This window comes from Prunus dulcis, chromosome 4 (assembly GCF_902201215.1).
Source record: "Prunus dulcis chromosome 4, ALMONDv2, whole genome shotgun sequence".
NCBI lineage: Eukaryota > Viridiplantae > Streptophyta > Magnoliopsida > Rosales > Rosaceae > Prunus > Prunus dulcis.
This window is the reverse complement of record NC_047653.1, coordinates 1,552,612-1,570,923: the sequence shown is the minus strand read 5'-3', so window position 1 is coordinate 1,570,923 and position 18,312 is coordinate 1,552,612. Positions and strand designations below refer to the sequence as shown.

General features: G+C 38.7%; 1 protein-coding gene and 1 pseudogene across 1 annotated transcript; both read left to right on the top strand.

Annotated features, from left to right (window-relative positions):
* Positions 1-1,736: 1,736 nt before the first annotated feature.
* Positions 1,737-10,079, top strand: LOC117624164 (annotated as a pseudogene).
* Positions 10,080-13,876: 3,797 nt separating this feature from the next.
* Positions 13,877-17,559, top strand: LOC117624492 (G-type lectin S-receptor-like serine/threonine-protein kinase At1g11410). Its single transcript, XM_034355781.1, has 7 exons — positions 13,877-15,282; positions 15,579-15,707; positions 15,884-16,086; positions 16,217-16,427; positions 16,518-16,755; positions 16,894-17,044; positions 17,133-17,559. Exons 1-7 carry the CDS (start codon positions 14,010-14,012, stop codon positions 17,439-17,441), a joined length of 2,514 nt encoding a protein of 837 aa, XP_034211672.1. The 5' UTR covers positions 13,877-14,009; the 3' UTR covers positions 17,442-17,559.
* Positions 17,560-18,312: the final 753 nt, after the last annotated feature.

Here is an 18,312-nt window from a genome sequence, read left to right as displayed (position 1 = left end):
TGACCATGCATCACCAAAGATTTATTAAAACCAACCATGCTCACCATGAAAAGTTTTTCAGAAATGGCAGATTAATATATATGTATATAAATCAGTAATTTCTATGAAAATAGATTTAAAATCACCTAAATGTTTCAAAGTTAGGTCGTTTGGTTGAGTCATGCATGATTCCATGAGGACATGTGCAAAGCAGAGTTGTATATAAAAGTCTTGGCTGTGATATTTTGTAGCATCCCAGTTCCCCTGTTTTTCCCCTGCCTTAGTATAAAAAAATATAACAACTGTCATTGCAGTCAAATCTATATACATTTAAAAACATAAGCTAAAGCAGCAGCGGACATCAGCGTCAATATAGCTTCAGGTGTACAATATTGAGCTAGAAAAGTAAACAAATGTCCCAACTCATATAACACAAACATTAAAGAAAGAGCGTAAAGCTGCCATGGTGGACTTCCTACCAGTCAATCCCCGAAAAGAGTGGACAAATGGATGAGGTGTTGAAAGATCTTCGAGCCAGGCTGATTTTAACCAGGTCATAGGTGTTGAAGTTTCTTTAATATATTGCACTTCTTCCCTGGGGCTCACATGTTTTTTTTTAGGAAGAAAAAGTTCTTTGAATACTATCGAGTTACAGAGATAAATGTTCATGACAAAATATGTTCATGAAGTGTACAAAAGGTTTAACCATTACACCACTTGTTCAATTCGTTCTTCTTATCCGGTGCTGCAATTCGATCGATAGCATAACAACTGATCAAGCCATCAGAGATGGTGAAGTTCTAGTCTCTAATGGAGAAGTGTTTGAGCTTGGGTTCTTCAGACCCGGAAAGTCCACCAACCACTATGTTGGGATTTGGTACAAGAAAGATGTAGAAAAAACAGTTGTATGGGTTGCAAACAGAGACAATCCTATCAATGACACCTCAGGGGTCCTATCAATTGGTGCACATGGAAACTGTGGGAGCAAATTTCCCCACGAGAATATTCGCCCAATATTCCTTCATCTTCTCCGTCTCTCTTTCTCCATGCAAAACAGATCGGAGTAAAAGGACCACACCCGGGGGTGTTGGCCAAAGGCCCTCCGATGCCTAAGTTAGGTAGGGTAATTCAAGGAAAACCGGGTGGCCGGAGCTGTGTGTGGTGGTCGAAGCCTTGTGTGAGAGAGAGAAAGAGAGGGGGGGCTAGGGTTTTTGAGAAATAACTTCTGTAGAGTTTAGTATGAATTTAGGCGTACCTCAACCCTTGTGTATGGCTATACTTTTATAGTAGTCTCGGAGGCTAGGGTTTCTGAGGAATAATTCCATAGATGGAAGGGAATTATTCCTCCCCTTTTTGGGATTGATTTGACTAATTAGGGATTTGATTTATTAGGATAAATCAAATCCCTAATTTTGGTAGGTATCAAATCAAATCCCGATTCAATTAGGTAACTTCTCATTTAATTGGGGATCGTGGTAATTAACCAAATCAAATCTCAACCTAATTAGGTAACGTTCAATTTAATTGGATAATTCCCAATTAAATTGAGTAACTTCTAATTAGATTGATTGATTCCCAATTTGGTCAAATAATCCCCAAATAGTAGGAATTATTTGACCTAGGGTTTGATTTAATTAGGTTCCCACAGAAACCTCATCCTCTACGCCAGAAACCAAACCAACATTCCTGTCTGGTCCACCAAATCCAATGTTTCAATCTCATCATCATCCACACCTGATCCTAAATACAAAGCTCAGCTCTTAGATACTGGAAACCTTGTTTTGGTTGAACAAGACAGCCAAAAGGTAACATGGCTAAGCTTTGACTACCCCACGGATACAATCCTTCCGCATATGAAACTTGGCCTTGACAAGCGAACAGGATTCAGCTGGTTCCTGACCTCCTGGAAATCCGAGGATGACCCGGGAACGGGGAATTACACCTATGCGATTGACCCAAATGGAGCTCCTCAGATTATCTTCTACAATGGTAATGTTCGATACTGGAGGACTGGTAATTGGAATGGGATTAGGTGGTGGTGGGGTGACATACCGGTAGTGCTAGATACTAATATCTTCAATGCCAGCTATGTGAACAATCAAGATGAGATCATCGTTACTTGGGGTGTCCTCAACTCATCCATCTCCACAAGAATCGTGGCAGCCCATTTGGGATCGATCGAACAATTTAACTGGTATGAACAAGACCTCAGATGGAATAATATCTGGTCTGGCCCCAGGGACAGATGTGATATTTATGGCAGGGGTGGAGCGTTTGGTTACTGTGACTCGGAGAGTCTACGTGTGTTTGAGTGCAAATGCCTACCAGGTTTCCAACCCAAGTGCCAGATGAATGGAACATGAGAAACGCATCGAGTGGCTGGGTGAGGAAGCTCGAGGCATGCAGGAACGGGGAAGGTTTCGTCAAGTTAGAAAAAGTGAAGATTCCTGATACATCGTGGGCACGGATAGATAGGAATTTGAGTTGGAATGTGAGCAGCAATGCTTGAGGAACTGCTCTTGCTCGGCATACGCCATCAACAGCAATGCAAATATGATAGGGTGCACGGCATGGTATGGGAATTTAGTAGATACAAGGGATTCTGCAGATGGGGGTCAAGACTTGTACATACGTGTGGATGCAGTTGAGTTAGGTATTCTTTTTTATTGACTACTTCTCTAACATTTCTAGAACACGCTTGGATTCTTATCATTCTCCTCCCCTGAATCAAAACATGGTTGGATTCTTAACATTGCATATCTTTTGTTTCTCATCCATAGAAAATATTTGAGGTTTTTCTTCTTCTTTTTTTGTTTCCCACATTAGATGAATACACAAAGAAGTCCAAGGGGTTTCTTGCCAAAAAAGGGATGGTGCCGATTTTGGTAGTGTCTATTGCTATGGTATTCTTCTTCATTTGCTTTGGATGTTGGTTTGCAAAGAGGAAGAGAAAAGGTAAGCAAACTTCCTACTCTTTTGCTTTTAACATAATGTGAGTCATCTGACATGTATCATTTCACCGCCAACATAATGAAATTTGGTGTTGAATAAATGCTGCAAAGAATACACAAATGAATTAAAGAAGTCCGAGACTTAACCCTAATCCTTATATAGTAAGCACTACCAAAGGTGCCCGCGCAATGTTGCAGGTTTTAAAACCGTCTGAGATGTGTATAAGGTTATGAAAATATGTAGCAAGTATAAGTTACAAATAAAGACTAATAACATATTTTATATGTAGCAGGATTTTGACCTTGAGGACCATTATGAACCCTAAACCCTTTGTTTTTTTCATTTTTAAGTTCTATGAATTTTAAATGATTTTTTTTAAAACTCCATTAGTTGGTTGATGTGGCATATATGTGGAGCCCACATCTCCAATAATATAGTGTCACATATATTTAAAATACAATATATATTTTTAAATAATTTTAAAAAGAAAACCAAAATTTTATGAATTTTAAGTTAAAAAATTTCCTATGACCATTTGTAATAGGCGCGTGAACCTCAAGAATGTTTTGTGATACATTTACATGAGACATAAACTCTCTCTCTCTCTCTCTCTATTAATTAAAACATACATAAGTAATATATAATTTATAGGAAGTTAAAAATAAAAAAAAATAAAAAAACCTTTGCCTTTCGTTGGGCCACCTCTCTCTCTATTTTAGGGATGGTGCCTTTCCTCTTTATGTTTGTCTCCATCTATTCCTTTCTCTCTTTTTTCAGTTTTTACATTTATGTATTTTAGTAAAAGGAGAAGGGGCAAAAAGGGAAGATCAGGAAAGGTTAAGTGGAGCGCAATTTCGGCAATTCACTGTGCTGAAGAGAAAACTAAACTAAAAACAACATTTAAAAGAGGGGCATTTCCGTCATTACACTGCGCGTAAGAACAGTGTAGGGTGGATTGCCGTTTAGTATATGCATAATTTTTTTTTTCCAGTTGTATAGTTCAGTTTCTAGGCAACAAAATTAACGTAATTTAATTCTGTTTTGAAGAATATCAAAGGGAAATGAAGAATGATGATAGTAGAAGAACACATCAAGACCTGACAATTTTTGACCTAGAGAGCATAGTTGCTGCTACAAACAATTTCTCTACTGCTAACAAGCTCGGCGAAGGTGGATTTGGCCCTGTCTACAAGGTATGTGAAGCATGATAACTTCCTAATCACAATTGCTCTAGTTTCATGACATTTCCAATACTGTTTTCAAATTTGAATCACTAAACTAAAGTCAGAATGGCAATTTCAGGGTCTTTTAGCTAATGGACAAGAGGTGGCTGTGAAAAGACTATCAAAGAATTCAGGGCAAGGTTTAGAACAATTTAAGAATGAGGTTATGTTGACAGCAAAACTTCAGCACAGGAACCTGGTGAGGATCTTTGGTTGCTGCATTGATGCCGGAGAAAAGATGTTGATATATGAATGTTTGGCTAACAAAAGCTTGGACTTCTTCATATTTGGTACGTCTTTTCATAGATTAAATGAACTAAAGCATATATGAAGAATCAATTACAGCAGAACTTGTAAATGTTATTGCGTTTGCTTTCCCCAAGCTGCATGCTGAGATTGGATGTTTCATGTTTTGGACCAGATAAAAGCAGAAGCTCATTGTTGGACTGGAAAAAGCGTTTTGAGATTATATTGGGAATAGCTCGAGGGGTCTTATATCTACATCAAGACTCAAGACTAAAAATTATCCACAGGGATTTAAAAGCTAGCAATGTCCTCTTGGATTCTACAATGAACCCAAAGATCTCAGATTTTGGAATGGCTAAAATGTTTGGGGAAGACCAAATCCAAGCAAATACAAACAGAGTGGTTGGAACATAGTAAGTATTTCACAGAGTACATACACTTGGAAGCATATGGAGATTATTATGGAACACTGAACTAGCTCACTAGTTTATCTCAATTTTTCGACTGCAGTGGCTACATGTCACCAGAATATGCAATGGAAGGGCGGTATTCAGAAAAATCTGATGTTTTCAGCTTCGGCGTTTTACTGCTAGAGATCATCAGTGGGAAAAGGAACACTAGTTATGATCCCTCCCCAAATTTGATTGGACAAGTAGGCAATTCAAACTATTTCTAAAATACATATGCAATGACTTACAAATCTTTACTTTAGAATCTTTGCGCTAAACCGATCTTCTGAATTGCATCAGATTTGGGATATGTGGAGAGAGGAGCAAGCATTAGCTATGGTTGATCCATCTTTGGGGGAGTCATATCCTGCTCATGAAGTTTCAAGATGCATCCAGATTGGGCTACTTTGCGTGCAAGAAAGTGCATCAGATAGGCCAACCATGTCGGAAGTTATTTTCATGTTGGGTAATGAAACAACTCTTCCCTATCCCAAGAAACCTGCATTTATATTACAATCATCCAGAAAACTAAACTCAGCAGCATCAAAAGGATCAACTACTTCTCTAAATGATGTAACCATAACGGTGCTCAAAGCACGCTAATGACATATATGTTGTGCATCATATTCATTTTTTTCTTGTCTTACAGTTAAGTCTTATGTATTGCTATTTGTTATCAAACTTAAGACAATATTTTGTAATTGTTCGAACAAAAGTCTTGGTTGTAATTGTTTAGTAGAATATGTTGCTTCTCCTGTGGTTATCCAGTTTTAGTACAAAACATATCGAAGACTTGTGAAGAAGACGTGCAAATCCGAGGAACAAATTGACATTTTGAGTTGTATACAAAAGTTCACCCCAGCTCCCCTGTCTTGGAACAGAGTATTTAAGAACTGTCAACATGAACGTTGACAACATTGTAAAGCTGGCATAGTGGACTTCTCTTTCCTGTAATAATAATATTAGACTCTGTCAATCACATTTAATTTTTTTTTTTAACCATTGCAGTGTGAGAATGTCTTAGAGACTCCGGAGTTACTACAACACCGTTTGGTTGACTCATGATTCCATGAAGACATGTGCAAAGCTGGTATTTCTTGTGATATTTGGTTGCAATATTGAGCTAGAAAATAATATAAATGTCAAACAGAAAAAATGATAATAATAATGAGTGTAAAGCTGCCATAGTGGACTTCCTAGTCTTCTTATATAGTCAGTCAATCCGAGAGTAGATTCCACAAATTATTGAAAGATCTTAGAGTTAGCAAATTCTGACCACTTGATAGTTGTTGAAGTTTCTTAATGGACCATACTTCTTCCCTGGGGCTCAGTCGCATTTCATTACAAAAATATGTTCATGAATTTTACGAAAGGTTTAATCGTTACAGCACTTGTTCAATTCGTTCTTCTTATCCGATGCTGTCATTCGATAGATAGCATAACAACTGATCAAGCCATTAGAGATGGTGAAGTTCTAGTCTCTAATGGAGAAGTGTTTGAGCTTGGTTTCTTCAGCCCTGGAAAATCCACCAACCGCTATGTTGGAATCTGGTTCAAAAGAGATAAAGAAAAAACAGTTGTATGGGTTGCAAACAGAGACGATCCTATCAATGAAACCTCAGGGGTCCTGTCAATTGGTGCACATGGAAACCTCATCCTCTACGCCAGGAACCAAAGCAACATTACTTTCTGGTCCACCAAATCCAATGTTTCAATCTCATCATCATCCACCCCTGATCCTAAATACAACGCTCAGCTCTTAGATACTGGAAACCTTGTTTTGGTTGAACAAGACAGCCAAAAGGTAACATGGCAAAGCTTTGATTATCTCACTCATACAGTGCTTCCATTCATGAAACTTGGAATAAATAAGCGGACAGGATTCAACTGGTTCCTAACTTCCTGGAAATCCGAAGATGACCCGGGAACCGGGAGTTACACCTATAAGATTGACCCAAATGGAGCTCCTCAGATGGTCTTGTACAATGGTAACGTTAGATACTGGAGGACTGGTAGGTGGTGGTGGAGTGACATACCGGTGGTGCTAGCTACTTCTTTCTCCAATTCTAGCTTTTTGAACAATCAAGATGAGGTTACTGTCACTTGGGGCCTTCTCAACTCATCCATCTCCACAAGAATTGTGGTAGACTATTCTGGAACGATCCAACAATTTAACTGGTATGAACAAGACCTTGGATGGAATCAAATCTGGTCTGGCCCCATGGACAGATGTGATTATTATGGCAGGTGTGGAGCGTTTGGTTACTGTGACTCGGACAGTATCAGCGTGTTTGAATGCAAATGCCTACCAGGGTTCCAACCCAAGTTGCCAGACGAATGGAACATGAGAAATGCATCTAGTGGCTGCGTGAGGAGGCTCGAGTCGTGCAAGAACGGGGAAGGTTTCATCAAGTTGGTAAAAGTGAAGGTCCCTGATACATCGTGGGCACGGATGGATATGAATTTGAGTTGGAAAGCATGTGAGCAGCAGTGCTTGAGGGATTGCTCTTGTTTGGCATACACCATCAGCAGCAATGCACCTATAATAGGGTGCATGACATGGTATGGGAAGTTAGTAGATACAAGGAATTTTGCAGATGGGGATCAAGACGTATACCTACGTGTAGATGCACTTGAGTTAGGTATTCTTTTTTATTGACAACTTCTCTAACATTTCTAAAACACAGTTTGATTCTTACCATTCTCCTCTCCTGAATCAAAGCAGAAGAAAAAAGTTTTTATGTACTAACATTGCACATCTTTTATTTCTCATGCATAGTCAATATCTGAGGTTTTTCTTCTTCTTTTTGTTTCCCAAATTAGCTGAGTACACAAAGAAGTCCAATGGTTTTCTTGCCAAAAAAGGGATGCTGCCAATTTTGGTAGTGTCTATTGCTATGATATCCTTCTTCATTTGCTTTGGATCTTGGTGTGCAAAGAGGAAGAGAAAAAGTAAGCAAACTTCCTTCTCTTTTTCTTTTAACATCATGTGAATCATCTGACATGTATAATTTCACTGCCAGCATAATAGAATTTGGTGTTGAATAAGTGCTGCAAAGAATACACAGATGAATTAAAATAGGTTGAGTTGAGACTAAAATGTGAATTAACTTAACTCTTAATCTTTATATAGTAATTGCGGTTACCCAGTATGCATTTTTCCTTTCTGTTTTGTTTTCTAGACAAAATAATTGAAGTAATTCCATTTTAAAGAATATCCCTGGGAAAGGAAGAATGATGATGACAGTAGAACACATCAAGACCTGACACTTTTTAACCTAAAAAGCATAGTTGCTGCTACAAACAATTTCTCTGCTGCTAACAAGCTGGGCGAAGGTGGATTTGGCCCAGTCTATAAGGTATGTGAAACATGATAGCTTTGTAATTAAATTGATCTCTGAATTGCTTATTTCATGTTTTCATTACTGTTTTAAATCACTAAACTAAAGTCAGGATGACAATTTCAGGGTCTATTAGCTAATGGACAAGAGGTGGCTGTGAAAAGACTATCAAAGAATTCGGGGCAAGGTCTAGAACAATTTAAGATAGGTTGAGTTGAGACTAAAATGTGAATTAACTTAACTCTTAATCTTTATATAGTAATTGCGGTTACCCAGTATGCATTTTTCCTTTCTGTTTTGTTTTCTAGACAAAATAATTGAAGTAATTCCATTTTAAAGAATATCCCTGGGAAAGGAAGAATGATGATGACAGTAGAACACATCAAGACCTGACACTTTTTAACCTAAAAAGCATAGTTGCTGCTACAAACAATTTCTCTGCTGCTAACAAGCTGGGCGAAGGTGGATTTGGCCCAGTCTATAAGGTATGTGAAACATGATAGCTTTGTAATTAAATTGATCTCTGAATTGCTTATTTCATGTTTTCATTACTGTTTTAAATCACTAAACTAAAGTCAGGATGACAATTTCAGGGTCTATTAGCTAATGGACAAGAGGTGGCTGTGAAAAGACTATCAAAGAATTCGGGGCAAGGTCTAGAACAATTTAAGAATGAGGTTATGTTGATAGCAAAACTTCAGCACAGAAACTTGGTGAGGCTTTTTGGTTGCTGCATTCATACAAAAGAGAAGATGTTGATTTATGAATACTTGACAAACAAAAGCTTGGACTTCTTCATATTTGGTATACTTTTCAATTCACGAGTAGCCATTGTTGTAATTTGATAAACAATGCTTCTCATAACTTAGATGAACTAAACTATAAATTATCACAACAGAACTTGTACATGTTAGCTTGTGCTTAATTTCCCAACTCTGCATACTGACCGGAGGTTTCATGTTTTGGGTCAGATAAAAAGAGAAGCTCGTTGTTAGACTGGAAAACACGTTTTGAAATTATATTTGGAATCGCTCGAGGTGTCTTATATCTTCATCAAGACTCGAGACTAAAAATTATCCACAGGGATTTAAAAGCTAGCAATGTCCTTTTGGATTCTACTATGAACCCAAAGATCTCAGATTTTGGACTGGCTAAAATGTTTGGCGAAGACCAAATGCAAGCAAAAACCAACCGAGTGGTTGGAACATAGTAAGTATTTCAAAGTACACAAAGTTAGAATCATATGGTGATTATGAAACATTGTACTAGCTCAAGGGTTGATCTCACTTTTGCCTGTCTGCAGTGGCTACATGTCACCAGAATATGCAATGGAAGGGCGATATTCAGAAAAATCAGATGTTTTTAGCTTCGGTGTGTTACTGCTAGAGATCATTAGTGGCAAAAGGAACACTAGTTATGATAACCAAACTCCCTCCCCAAATTTGATTGGACAAGTAGGCAATTCAAACTATTTCTAAAATACATATGCAATGACTTACAAATTTTTACTTTCGAATCTTTACGCTAAACTGATCTTCTGAATTGCATCAGATTTGGGATATGTGGACAGAGGAGCAGGCATTAGGTATGGTTGATCCATCCTTGGGGGAGTCATATCCTGCTCATGAGGTTTCAAGATGCATCCAGATTGGGCTACTTTGCGTGCAAGAAAGTGCATCAGATAGGCCAACCATGTCGGAAGTTATTTTTATGTTGGGTAATGAAACAACTCTTCCCTCTCCCAAGAAACCTGCATTTATATTACAATCCAGCAATCCAAACTCCACAGCATCAAAAGGATCAACTCCTTCTCTAAATGACGTCACGATAACTATGCTCGAAGCACGCTAATGAGTTATATGTTGTACATCCTAGTCATGTATATTACAGTTAGGTCTTATTTATTGTTATTTGTTATCAAACTTAAGACAATATTTAGTAAATCTTCCAACTAAAATCTTGGTCGTAATTGTTTGGTAAGATATTTGATTCCCCTGTTATCCTGTTTTAGTACAAAACATCTTGAGGACTTCTTCTGTGGTCGAAAGAACGTATATTGGTTTGAACTGAAAAACAAAAAATTTGCGTACTGTTTTGACTCATAAAGAAGTATGTGCAAAGCTGAGGAACAAATTGACATCCTTAGAAGTATACGAAAGTACAGAGTCCTTGCAAGTTGCAACACATAAGCAACCATCTGCACTGCACTTCTGTCAACATTAACGTTAACAATACTGGAAAGCTGATATGGTGGACTTCTTTGTCCGGCATTAAAAATATATTCAGTCAATTCCGTTAAGAGATTTAAGATCCATTTAAGTGTGAGAATGTCTTAGCAACTTTGAGGTTACGACAACATCAGGAATTGCTGAGGTTTTCTAATGCGTAATACTAAAAAGATAATTGAGTTGAAAAAAGAGGCTCCTTGACAATAATTGAGTTGCAGAGAACACACCCCAGTTTAGGACCTTAACCTGCGGTGGAATTTTCTTTAACTGGTTACCTTCGATTTGACGAAACTAAAAAAAATAATCATTCATTTTCCCAAAGGGTTGGTTAACCTTATTCGATTCGTTCTTCTTCATTGTTGTATAAGCAAGACTTGAGCGTGGGAACCTGGTCAGGCTTTTTGGTTACCGTTACCGCACTGCATTCAAACAAAAGCTTGGACTTTTCAATTTTTGTTGACCTTTACTTCCCTATAGTACTCCGTTTATTTAAATATATCTTTATCATTTATTTCACACCCAACCCAAGCGATCTTTAGAAAGCCATAGTAGTTTTTGATAACAAAGTTCAATGAAGACGTAGGAAGAAACTTTGAGAAGAAGCTTGCAATTTCTTTTATTAATTTTCTCTCTTTTTCGATCTATTTTACAATGAATAGTATCTAATATTTATATGACATAAGCACTTAGCTTCTCAGCTACGACTTAACAAACACGTGAACCCACGTGAACTTCTAACTAACTAAACAATTCAGCATGCCATGTCAGCATTATATACATGTCTTTTGCCAATCATCCCCCCCTCAATCGCAGTGGTGGCTGGAGCAACACTAAGATTGTGACAGTGTTTCAAAAACAATGGACTATGCAGGCCTTTTGTGAAAATGTCGGCAACTTGGTCTTCAGTATTGACATATCGAACCACCAAATCATGACGCTGAACCCATTCTCTGATAGAGTGCAAAACTGGATTACTACTTAAGGCCAATGCTGATAAATTGTCACTATGTAAGACTGGAGCTTCAGGAACAACATTATGTAAGTCTTGAAGAACATATCTGATACAAGAGATATTAGCAGCACAGTTGGCAAGAGCTCGATACTCTGCCTCTGTAGAACTACGAGAGACATAAGATTGCTTACGAGAGGACCAAGAGATAGGATTCTGTCCAAGAAATACAACGTACCCTGTAGTAGAGCGACGAGTATTGGTATCCCCAGCCCAATCTGCGTCACTATAGCCAACCAAAACAGAAGAACCAGATGTAAATGTCAAACCATAAGATAAAGTGCCTTGCACATATCTCAGTATACGCTTAACTAAAGTCATATGAATATCAGTAGGAGCAGTCATAAACTGAGTAGTCTTAATTAATGAAATGCAACTTTCTAGCTTACGATCAGTTCTAGGGAATTGCCATAACTTGTCGACATTTCCAGTGACACCATTAGTCCTTTCTTGTAATAAGACTTTAAAAACCTCAAAAGTTGTTGTTGATGCCTAAAAATGGACAAGCACTTTCGACCCCAACTTAGTGATATTGCGTCATCTTTGACCCCAATTTAGTGATATTGCGTCACCTTTGGTCTCTTAGGACTCTTCAATGAGTTAGCTTAAGGACGGAGTGAATAGCAATTTGGACAGAGTAAGGGCTAAGTAGCATTGTAACCGTTACCTTATTTTGAGAACTTGTGCCCATATTTATATATCTTACGAGGTGTCTACCTCGAGTGAGATTTTGATGTGGGACTATGGGCATTGCCTGAAAAGTACCACATGTCCTTTGTCCAGCCTAGTTTATGCAATCCATTACTTGTTTCGCGTGAACAAGTGATTGATTTCTGGTCGTCGTTGTGGAACAGAGACAACCCTGTCAATGATACATCTGGAGCCGTCCTAACGATCAATAGCCATAGAGTTGAGGCCTTGTCATCTATTGGAAGGACCAAAGTACCCCTTTTTGGTCCCTAATGTTACTCTCTCATCACCAAACAATGTCACAACCAAGCTTTTGGATACATAAAATCTGGTTTTGATTGAAAATGGAAATCAAAGGGTGCTCTGGCAAGGCAAGCCTTTCATTATCCCATAAATACAATGCTTTCATTTATGAAACTTGGGCTGGATCAGTGGTCCGGGTCAAACATGTTTTTAACATCTTGGAAAGCCCAAGTTGACTGGAAATCGGATATTCTTATTGAATTAACCCAAGTCACAAATGGGTCTGCTAAATTCATTCTTAACATCTTGGAAGTCCTAAGATGACCCGAGAACCGGAAACTACTCATGCAGAATTGACCCAGGTAGTTTGCCACAGCTGATTTTGTACAAGGATCAAGCTCTAGAATGGTGGGTCGGATCTTGGACTAGCCAGAAGTGGAGCGGCATCACGGAAATCACATCATTTCGGGGTATGTTCAATTTTAGTTTCAAGAACAACCAAGATGAGACATCATTTATGTACGAAATTACCAACGATCCAATATCGCAATGGGAGTGGTACGAGAATCAGGTACTGTTGAGTTGTTGGTGTAGAATGATCAAGAACATCAGAGGCTCGTAATTTGGTCTGCTAGCCCAATGGAGAGATGTGAAAACTATGGAAACTGTGACCCAAATGGTAATTGCGACCAGTACTATTTTGAGTTCGAGTGTGGCTGCTTGCCCGAGTTTGAACTCAAGTCGGACTCTGAGTGGATGTACTCGAACAGGTCAGGTGGGTGTATGAAAAAAGAAAAGAAAAAAGGGAACATCCACGTGTCCAAACGGGGAAGGGTTCGTGAAGTTGGCATGCGTGAAGATAACAAACTCGTCCACTGCGCACGTGCGAACATGAGTTTGAGCTTGAAAGTGTGTAAGAAGGAATGCATGAGGAATTGTTCTTGCATAGTGTACACGAGTATGAATGAGAACGCGATGACATGGAGATTTGATGGACACAAGGACATATTTGGATATCGGTCAGGATTTATATGCGTAATCATAAGCTGATTGGATGCGTAATCAAAAGATTGCAAAAGTATCATATTTTAAAAATAAAAATATATACAAAAGTTTGTTTAAAACAACAATTTTCAATTTTCTTTATCAGTTGACGTGTGGGGCAAGTTTGATTTATTGGTCTCACGATATATTTACAACCATTGATCAAATTGCTGAACATAAAAGATTTGAAACGTCTCAAGTGCAATCTGGGAGCAAGATTTTCCTTTGTATAAGCCACAAACTCGGACATAAATAAAGTCAACTTTGAAGTTCATCACCTTTTCTACTGAAGATGCTTCTTCGCATTCACGTGTTCTCTGTTAAAAAAAAGCTTTCAAATTTACATTTTGCAACACTTTTCTCTTAGTTGCCAAAGGAAGAAAAGTCCACCCAATCACTACACAGCTAGTTATGATTCTGGTTGAATGTCTATGTCATGCTCTCTTTTTACAACCACTCCCAGGTGGTGGACCCCTGTGTGTTTACAATCTCAGCTACCCTCTGTGTATCAATTTCAGCTTTCTTAAATTAAAAAATTAAAAATAAAAATAAAATCTCATCTCTATTTCACATTGCAATCAAAAGCATCATTGAGAAAACCAACCATGGACATGATCACCCATATATTGCTTATCTTCCTTGTTCTTCTCCCTTCTTGCATTTTTTCCCTTGACACCATTACGCCAAACCAACCCCTCAGAGACGGCGACGTTTTGGTGTCTAGCAAGAAAATCTTTGCACTTGGGTTCTTCAGTCCCGGCAATTCTCAGAAACGCTATGTTGGAGTTTGGTACAACAAAGTTCCAGAGCAAACCATCGTCTGGGTTGCAAACAGAGACAACCCTGTCACTGATACCTCTGGCCTCCTAGCCATTAACAGCCATGGCGACCTTGTCATCTACTGCAAGAACCAAAGCAGCCCTCTTTGGTCCGCTAATGTCACAGTCTCTTCACCAAACAACTCCACAGCCAAGCTCTTGGATACAGGGAACCTTGTTTTGCTTGAAAACGGTAGCCTAAGTCCTCTCTGGCAAGGCTTTGATCATCCCTCTAACACACTGCTCCCATTTATGAAACTTGGGCTGGACCGGCGGTCCAAGCTGAACAGGTTTCTCACATCCTGGAAGTCCAAAGATGATCCGGGAACTGGTACCTGTTCGTATGGGATTGACCCGAGTGGGTTTCCGCAGCTGTTTTTATATAAGGGTCAAGCCCCGCGCTGGCGGGCCGGGGCATGGATCGGGGAGAGATGGAGCGGTGTGCCCGAAATGACAAATAATTTTATATTCAACGTCACTTTTGTGAACAATCAAGATGAGATATCTATTGTGTTTGCTATCACAGATGAATCAATTTTCTCGCGAATGGTACTTGATGAATCAGGGATCGTTGAACGGTCCACGTGGCATAATCAGGTGCACCAGTGGGTCAAGTTTTGGTCGGCCCCGCAAGAGCAGTGTGACGACTATGGGATGTGCGGTGCAAATAGCAATTGTGACCCGTCCAATGCGGATAAGTTCGAGTGCACGTGCCTACCCGGTTTCAAACCCGCACTGCTCCATGAATGGTATTTGCGAGATGGGTCGGGTGGGTGCGTGAGTACAAAAGGAGCGTCCCTTTGTCGAAATGGGGAAGGGTTTGTGAAGGTGCCGCGTGTAAAGGTGCCTAACTCGTCGGCAGCACGTGTGAACTTGAGTATGGGTCAGGAAGCGTGCGAAGCAGAGTGCTTGAGGAATTGTTCTTGCATGGCGTACTCAAATGCAGATGAAAGAAAGGGAGGGATCGGGTGCGTGACATGGCATGGGGACTTGGTGGACACAAGGACTTATTCGAATCTGGGCCAAGATTTATATGTTCGCGTTAATGCAACTGTTTTAGGTATGGTCCTTCAACAATTTATTTTCTTTCTCTGTTGAACAATCAAGTGTGAAATTTCTCAATAAGTTTGTAACTCAAGTTGTTAAGAGTAATTACACTTGCACTTAAAGTTCTGAGTTCGAATTCCCCCTCTTTTAATATCGCTTGTGTAAAAACAAAAATAAAAACTAATGCCAAGTTTCTATAGAATATTTGGGATTTTCCATAAACACCAAAAATTGAGTTCCTAATCTTAAGTTAATTGGGTTTTATTTTAATTTCAATTTTCTCTCATTGGTCATTTCGTATCTCTGCAGCACAATATGCAATGAAGTCAAACGGTTCTCTTGGCCATAAGGAGAAGCTGGCAGTTTCACTAGTATCTGGTCTAGTGTTCTTTCTCTTGTTCTGCATTGTGTTTTGGTTGGCAAAGAGGAAGAGAAAAGGTAAACTAATTTACTTTCACTAATTCTAATCATTGTTTGTTAATGAGAAAAATCTATAATTAAAAGCTTTCTCATTCAGATTGTCTGAAATTTTTGGGGTCTTTATTTTCATTTTTGGAAATGATTGGAGATTCACAAACTATGTTAAGATTATCTGTTTCTGTACTTGATGGTAGGTAAGCAAAGACAAGATAAATTTTCGTTCAGTCTGACCACAGCATCAACCTACTTTGAAGATTCTCCTGTTAGAACAGATCTTGGGGAAAGCAGAATAAACTCAGACTTACCAATCTTTGAACTGCGTACCATAGCTGCAGCAACAAACAATTTCTCTTCCAATAACAAGCTAGGAGAAGGCGGTTTCGGCTCTGTCTATAAGGTATTTTGATTTTTCCTCACATGATGTATGTGCATGCATCGATTTTACTCTTTTTGAATGTACAATGCAAGTGCATTTTGAGGGACAGATATCTGCACAATGAGTTAAATTTAGATTATGATGTGATCAGGGTGTGCTTTACAATGGGAAGGAAATAGCAGTGAAAAGACTAGCCAAGAATTCAGGCCAAGGAATTGAAGAGTTTAAGAATGAAGTTGTCCTTATTGCAAAACTCCAGCACCGGAACCTTGTCAGGATTTTAGGTTGCTGCGTTCAAGATGAAGAGAAGATGCTAATCTATGAATACTTGCCTAACAAAAGTCTGGACTCTTTCATTTTCGGTACGTCCTCTTTTTGCTACTACATCTTTCACTGCCTCTTTAAAACTTGAATCAGGCATGAATGTTGTCTAATTTCTGACTTTTTATCAGATGAAGCAAAAAGGGCATTTTTAGATTGGCCAAAACGCCTTGAGATTATCTATGGGATTGCCAGAGGGATCTTATACCTTCATCACGATTCGAGATTAAGAATCATCCATAGAGATCTAAAGGCCAGCAATGTTCTACTGGATTCTGCTATGAATCCTAAGATTTCAGATTTTGGCATGGCTAGAATATTTGGAGCTGAACAAATTGAAGCAAATACAAATCGTGTGGTTGGGACATAGTAAGTTTCCTTCACAATAAAAGATATCTTACCAATTTTCAGTACCCCTATTTGTTATAATGTCAATCCTATGTCACAATGCCACAAACTGAAGGAGTACAAAATTTGATAACAAATTATGTTGCATTTTTGCTGTAGTGGTTATATGTCACCAGAGTACGCAATGGAAGGACTGTTTTCGATAAAGAGTGATGTATATAGCTTCGGCGTTTTACTGCTAGAAATCGTCTGTGGCAGAAAGAATACCGGTTACTACCATGATAATCCGGACTCAAATTTGGTTGGACATGTAAGCAAGAGTTTAGCTATTTGCAAGCCTAACTACTCTCTACTTATTGCCCCCAAACTTGATTAATTTGTAAGTTGTGTACGTTCAGGTCTGGGACTTGTGGAAAGAAGGTAAAGCCTCGGAAATCATTGACTCAACTTTGGGGGAATCGTACCCTGTCGACGAAGTTGTAAGATGCATTCAAATCGCGCTCTTGTGCGTGCAGGAGCACGCGACTAATCGTCCAACAATGTCAGGGGTTGTGTCCATGCTGGGAAATAATGCAGCAGCTCCTTCACCAAGGCAACCTGGATTTTTGGTTAAGAGAAGTTATCATACTAGTGGAGACCCATCAGCCAGCACTGAAGGAGCTTACTCTGTAAACGATGTAACATGTACAGAAATAGAAGCTCGCTAATGAAAGGCCTAGGCTGCAAAATGTTGTACGTTATAAGCTAATATTGTTGTGCACATTACTACTTGTACAAAATATTGTATTCAATTAAGATTTTAATATATTGTTTTGAAGCTTAAAATTCTAGTGGTATTCAATTAGGATTTTTAAGTAATCAATAAAAGTACGTTGGTATTCAATTATGATTTTTAAGTAGTCAATAAAAGTATTGTGGTATTCAAAAACTTATCAATTTTAAAGTATTTCATTAAGTGGTGTATTGTGTGAGATTTTAAGTGGGTAATATAAAGACCAAATCTCATGACAAATCTCACCCTTACATGCCTGATTCTTATAACCCACGCACTGCCCCTGGTAAGAACCAATAAAAAGAACCACCAACACACCAGAGCAGATAACTGAAAAAATGACCAGACTAGGCATAAAAAACAAATGTATGTCTTCGGACTGGAAGCACGTCAAATCACCTTAACTCCTTAGGGGCCATGAGTGGAAGTACTCCAACAGGTAAAATTACTCCTTCACCATGACTCAACTTTGGGCCTAGGCTGCAAAATGTTGTACAAGTAGTAATGTGCACTACAATATTAGCTTGAAACTTATTAATTAGTAATTGTAGTTAAGCTGTGATTAGACTGATTGAGTGTAGTTTAACTCATGGATCATGTTTTATCTCTCTTAATTTACCAAGTCAGACTATGAGTGGAAGTACTCCAACAGGTCGGGTGGGTGCATGAATAAAAAGGGAACATCCACGTGTCGAAACGGGAAAGGATTCGTGAAGTTGGCGCGTGTGAAGATACCAGACTCGTCCATTGCACGTGCGAACATATGAGTTTGAACTTGAAAGTGTGTAAGAAGGAATGCATGAGGA